At 44.6% G+C, this 6000-nt stretch overlaps 1 protein-coding gene across 7 annotated transcripts in view; it reads left to right on the forward strand.

Moving 5' to 3' along the window:
* The window catches only part of Ptprg (protein tyrosine phosphatase receptor type G), a 681254-nt gene that overhangs the window by 584523 nt on the left and 90731 nt on the right, over positions 1-6000 (forward strand). For all 7 annotated transcript variants that reach the window (XM_021181278.2, XM_021181279.2, XM_029468960.1 and 4 more), the window contains one exon: positions 74-182. In XM_021181278.2, the coding sequence (XP_021036937.1) occupies positions 74-182 (109 nt within the window). The remainder of the gene's footprint in view (positions 1-73; positions 183-6000) is intronic.

Genomic DNA, 6000 nt, shown 5'->3' on the forward strand with positions numbered 1-6000 from the left:
AGGTTTGTTCTCAGTTACAGCACATCTGTAAGCCTTCAAAACCAGCTCACTGCCTCTCTTTCTTCCCCCACAGAAAGCCACCATCAGCCATGTCTCACCCGATAGCCTTTACCTATTCCGAGTACAGGCTGTGTGTAGGAATGACATGCGGAGTGACTTCAGCCAGACAATGCTCTTTCAAGGTAAGTCTGTTTCTCCTCTCTGTGCTCCTCGTGTTCCTTGGGCTGCCTGTCCCTTAGAGGCTTGGCCAGAAGTAAAAGAGCTTGGTCCATATAGGGTATAAGCCATATTCAGTGAGCTCTGGTCATGGAGCTACAGGAGAGGAGAGGGAGAGTAAGGACACTTTTTCAGTGTCTTAGTGATATTTTCCAGCTGTGCCTCCTGTTTAAGAACATGTCATATGGTGGGATCTCCCCCCAAGTCCTGCCATAGCCTCTTTCTTAGATATCTAGCATGACTGATCTTCATTGCCTTTTAAGAACTAGAGCCCAAGACATAAAATTTGTGCTTCCAGTTTTCAAGGCACACAGAAAAAGTCTGTGTGTGCCGGGTCTTCAAGGTTCCCAGTCTGGACATCTGTGTTCTGTGCTGACTGGGGACTTGTAGGGGGATCTAGGATCAAACTGAGGGTAAAGCAAATAAAACTTGGCTTGGTCGCATTTTAATGGGATGATTGTTTTAAAAAAGCAAAGTCAGCCTAAAGATTTCATAAATGAAATATTGGAATTTTATTTATTACCTTATTTTATGGGTATGAGTATTGTAGCTTCCTATGTGTGCATGTACCACATACATGCGTTACCCATGGAGGCCAGAGGAGGGCGGAAGTTACCCTCTAACTACAATTACAGACAGGTTATAAGCTGCCAAATAGGAAACAAAGCCAGCTTGTCTGCAAGAGCAGCGAGTGCTTCTGACAGCTGAGCCATCTCTGGCTCCAGAAACACCAGAACTTTAGTCACATTGGAGACCAGCATGTGCTTAGCATATACAAGGCGTGAGTTTACTCTCTATCGAAGAAATGATAAGATGTAGTCTCTTACATAGCACAACCTAATCCTGGTTCTAGTATTATTTACAGAAATCAGCAGTCAACTGTGGGCCAGTTTCATAACAGACACCAAATCCACCGTGAAACTAAAGGCCAGGGCCTTGGGCTCCACACCGAGATGCTGGCTACTCAAACTGCTTGCTTCTTCAAGGGTCTCCACTTTACTGTCTATAAAGCCTGTTCACCAGTCCACTGTTAACCCTGTTTTTGTTTCCTATGTCTTTTTGTAACAGAGCTTCACTGGGTTTATTTGATGGCACTCAACTGATTCTTAACTTTTGAGTTGTGGATCTAATTAAACATGAGCTTTTTCCTGGAAGCTGCCAGGGGTGTGGACAGGTTGAAGCAGCAGCCTCTGGAAGCCTGAGAGCTCTGCGCACTCATACGGCCCTCTCAAACCAACTGCCTCCAAATCTTGGCAGTGCAGCCTAGGAATGTGAGCCCTAGCAAGATGGCCCTGGTGACTGGCAAGCCCACTCAGTGCTGAAGAACGCCAGGTTGGAGCTGGTCTCTGCCGAACGGTGCTGGGTACGAATACTGGCTGTTAATCATCAGCTGTGCTGTGCTGAGAAAATACGTTATCTATCTTCCCAAAGCTGCTATTCGCCACTCCAAAAACTGGTAGCATTTACAGGTCCATCCACGGGGGCCATTGTACAGTAACACCAGATGACATCCATTAAATAATTAGAGTAAGCAAAAATCACAGGGCTGTGAACCAGCAACACCTTCTATGTTGCTGTGAAGTATTTGCCTAGACTCTACCAGTTGAACCTTTGCGATCCAGGAATTGTGACATCCAGATGCCCCAGCTTTAGGGTTGCATTACATTATAAACCTTTCATTTCTCAGTGGTCATAAAGTTTCAGCCTTTGTGAGGTTTGCTTGGAATGTAGTAAATGGTGAATCCAGAGAGGAAGTTCTCCAGCAGAGATTTCTTCCGAGGAACTAGAATTTACATGTGGCATTTAAAAATGCTTTGCTAATGATTTCATCCATCCTTTTAAAATTAACTGAAATTTACCACAGTTGCATCATCTCGTAAATAAATCTGTGTCCACATGTAGCTAGAATGTATTATTTCATGTGTTGAGCAAGAACCTGGAGCCCCGGCAGGTCTGTGTGGCAAAGGGAATGAGGAGGTAGATCAGTCAGGGAACCTGCGGCCAGACCTGGGAACTTCAGACCCATAAATCATGATTAGGCCTCCCCGCCTGGCCTAGGAGCCTGAGAGTTGCAGAACTGCCTCCATTGATTAATGGCCCTGGATGGCCTGGCTTCTGCATAGACTCTGAAAAATTAAAGGTTTATAGTATAATGCAATTCTAAAAAGGCCCCATCAGCTAGAAATTCAAACCAGGGAGCATTTTAAATGTCTGGTCACAGTGGCTTGTTGAAAATGGCTGGTGTCTTCAGGTGTTCTCTCCTGTTTCTGCTCAGACGGGCAGGAGGTGGCTCCTTGTATGGATAAAGAGGATCTGGCCACACCTCCCCACACAGGCAAAGTGGTTTTCCTGCAACACCCATGCTATCCCCATGCCTACCTGGACCTTCAGCAATGTCCGCCCTTTCCTATCCAGCTGTCTCTTACTACTTAGGAACTAGAGAGAGCAAGGTCCAAAACTCACTCCTATCCAGACTCAGGTTTTCATAAAGAAAACAAGATCTTCAAGAATTCCAGAGAAGCTTTCCTTATAGTAACTGTTTTTCGAGATAAATGTGCGTCAGATCTGGGAGCCTGGGAGCCCACATGGAGGACTACATAGAGTGACTGTAAGGATATTTCTGATCTATATAATAGACCAAATCATCAGACTGGTGAGGCAGCTCTGCAGGTAAACACCTGCTCATCGTGCCCGAGTTCAATCCTCAGGATCCACATGGGGAAGGAGAAAACTGACTCCACAGGGTTGACCTCTGACCTCCAAGGGCAGGTCCACCGCATGTACATGCTGTGATAGGTATACACAGGCGCACGCAATGAGCGAGTAAGTTAATACAATGGAGTCAAGACAAAGATACCAATAAATATACTTAGCTGCCACAACACACAACAGCAAGAGACACTTAGATTGTGGCTCCCATTACATCGCAGTGTAATGGGAGTGCATCGCAGAGCTGATCACTCTATGTAGGGTCTTCTTTGGGGTTTTGTTTGTGTATTTGTTTTGTTGTTGGGGACGGGTTGTTTGATTTGGTTTGGTTTGGTTTGGTTTTACAAATGGGCAAATTATGCTCAGAGTGCAAGGAACTTGAGGTAAATCTCTTAGCTATTGAACAGAGTTTGTGTTCTTATTCTAAGGCTACATGGCCCATAGACAGCAGTGGACACTGTAGAATACACGTCACTCACTGCACCAGGTCTTCAACCTTGAGAAGAGGCCTGACGGGCGTGCAGCGTTCTGGACGTGAGACAAGGCTTCTGGGGCCTTCTCTCTGAACGGAAACTCATCAGGCAGATCCTTCCCGAGGAACTAAAAGACATCACAGGGAATCCGTTGTTGCACGCAGCTTAAGCAAATCGGAGCCGCAGTGTTTGCTTTATGAAAGCCCCAAGTGACAGGTCCTGGAGCTGCTGTGATTCCTGAGAGTGATCATCATCAGCACTTCCTGAAGTCACTAAGACCTAAGACAGTCTGACAGGAGAAAGGAATCAGATCTCAAAGCCACACGGCCAGAGAATGCAGCCATGACTGCCCCTTACACTCCCTGGAAGGAAACGGGCGATAGCAGCATTTGCTTGGGTCCCTTGATCCTAAGGAAAGGGCTCATAGTCTGAAAGGTCCATGTAATCTTGTCAGTAGCACTATGACTACCTAGGCAGGAACTGTTCAAGACTAATAAAAAGCCAGCAGACTCGAAATGGCTACTGAGTCTATCGGCCTTCTTCAAATCCCTTTAAAGAACATAGAAGGCAGAGCTCCTGGGAGCCGTTTGTCTTTTATTAAGGAGACAAGATGTGAACATCTGTGCGAATAGCTCAGTGATCATGGAGGCTGTATGTTGTCTCAGGTTAGATTCACTTTCTTAGCTGCCTTGTTTGACCCATGTCTTAGTTGGGGTTTTACGGCTGTGAACAGACTCCATGACCAAGGCAAGTTTATAAAAAACATTTAACTGGGGCTGGCTTATAGGTTCAGAGGTTCAGTCCATTATCATCAAGGTGGGAGCATGGCAGTATCCAGGCAGGCATGACACAGGCAGAGCTGAGAGTTCTACATCTTCATCCCAAGGCTGCTAGTGGAAGACTGATTTCTCAGGCAACTGGAGTGAGAGTCTTAAGCCCACACCCACAGTGACACACCTACTCCAACCAGCTCACACCTATTCCAACAAGGCCACACCTCCAAATGGTGTCACACCCTGGTCCAAGAATATACAACCCATGACAACCCATAATCTAACAGTTGTATTGACTCATAGATCCGTCTCCACATTTCTGTCTGTGCACATTGTACTTAAACAAAATGAGTACACCATTAGGCAGGAGATTGTGAACTCAGGTGTCCATGGCACCAGTCGAGGACATGTGTGATAAAACAGACACCATGTGTCCAAGAAGAGGAGCAGTTGACTCTCTGAAGTTAATAACACAGACAGGTGGTTTGGGGTTTGGGAGTTGTTGTTTTGTTTTGTTTTAATTTTGTAGGGCAAACAGAAATGTGTGTAGGTTCCTTGCCATTTCTAGATTAGGAGAAAAGCATAGCAAATGTTAACTGGCATTTTTTTCAGGGTTTTGATGCTGTGTGTATATGAGGCAGATCCTTCGTTTTTAAAATGCCCCTATTAGCCACAAAAAAAGGATTGTTGTTCCTTTTATAAGTTATGATGTTTAGCATTATTCAGGAGCCAAATGTCCCTCAACAGATGGATATCTAAACAGGTGTGATAGAGACAATTATTGAGCATTTAAAAATTTTTTTAAAAAAGTCTGGTCTATGCCTTCATTACAGTGGTGACTTTAAGGACATTATGCCAAGTGAAATACATCAGTCACAAAATACAGATATGCACGATCACATTTATATGCAGTTCTAGAGTAGTTACACAAACAAAAATAGAAAACACCACTACATGGTGGTCCCCAGGGATCATGTAAAAGGAAATGAGTTGGTGAGTTTGTACCTGGAGTTTATTTTACAAGATAAGGATGTTCTGGAGATAGATGGTGGAGAGGTCAGTTGCACAGTCAAGCAAATACACAGAACATTACTGGTGCAGACACTAAAAATGACGAATATGATAAACTTCATATTCTTTGCCTCTTCATACAACTTGATAGACACCAACGTGGCATTGCTTAAGAACACCCACATAGGAAAGCAGAGCTGTAAGAAGCATGAACACCAGATAGGGCGGCAAGCATTGAAGATAAACTCATGTGACTATGTAAAACATAGGTAGAGACTATCAGAAACAAGCAGGAAGAGAGTACACAGCAGTACACAATGAGAGGAGCAATAGAGGAAAGTAAAAGGATTAATTCAAGATCAACTATAGGGCTGACAAAATGGCCCCATTTGTGAAGGCACTTATAACCAGATCTGATGAGCTGAGCCCAGTTCTCAGGACCCACATGATTTACTGAGAGAACCAACTTCGACAAATTGTGCTCTGGTCTCCACCGTGTGCACCCCCCTCTCCCACGTACATCCCATTCCCAGCCTTCTAATAAATATATACATAAATGTAATACAGATTTAGAAAACAGTAAAATGCCGAGCAGTGGTGGCGCACGCCTTTAATCCCAACACTTGGGAGGCAGAGGCAGGTGAATTTCTAAGTTTGAGGCCAGCCTGGTCTACAGAGTGAGTTCCAGGACAGCCAGGACTACACAGAGAAACCCTGTATTGAAAAACCAAAAGAAAGAAAGAAAGAAAGAAAGAAAGAAAGAAAGAAAGAAGGAAGGAAGGAAGGAAGGAAGGAAGGAAGGAAGGAAGGAAGGAAGA

This window comes from Mus caroli, chromosome 14, assembly GCF_900094665.2.
Source record: "Mus caroli chromosome 14, CAROLI_EIJ_v1.1, whole genome shotgun sequence".
NCBI lineage: Eukaryota > Metazoa > Chordata > Mammalia > Rodentia > Muridae > Mus > Mus caroli.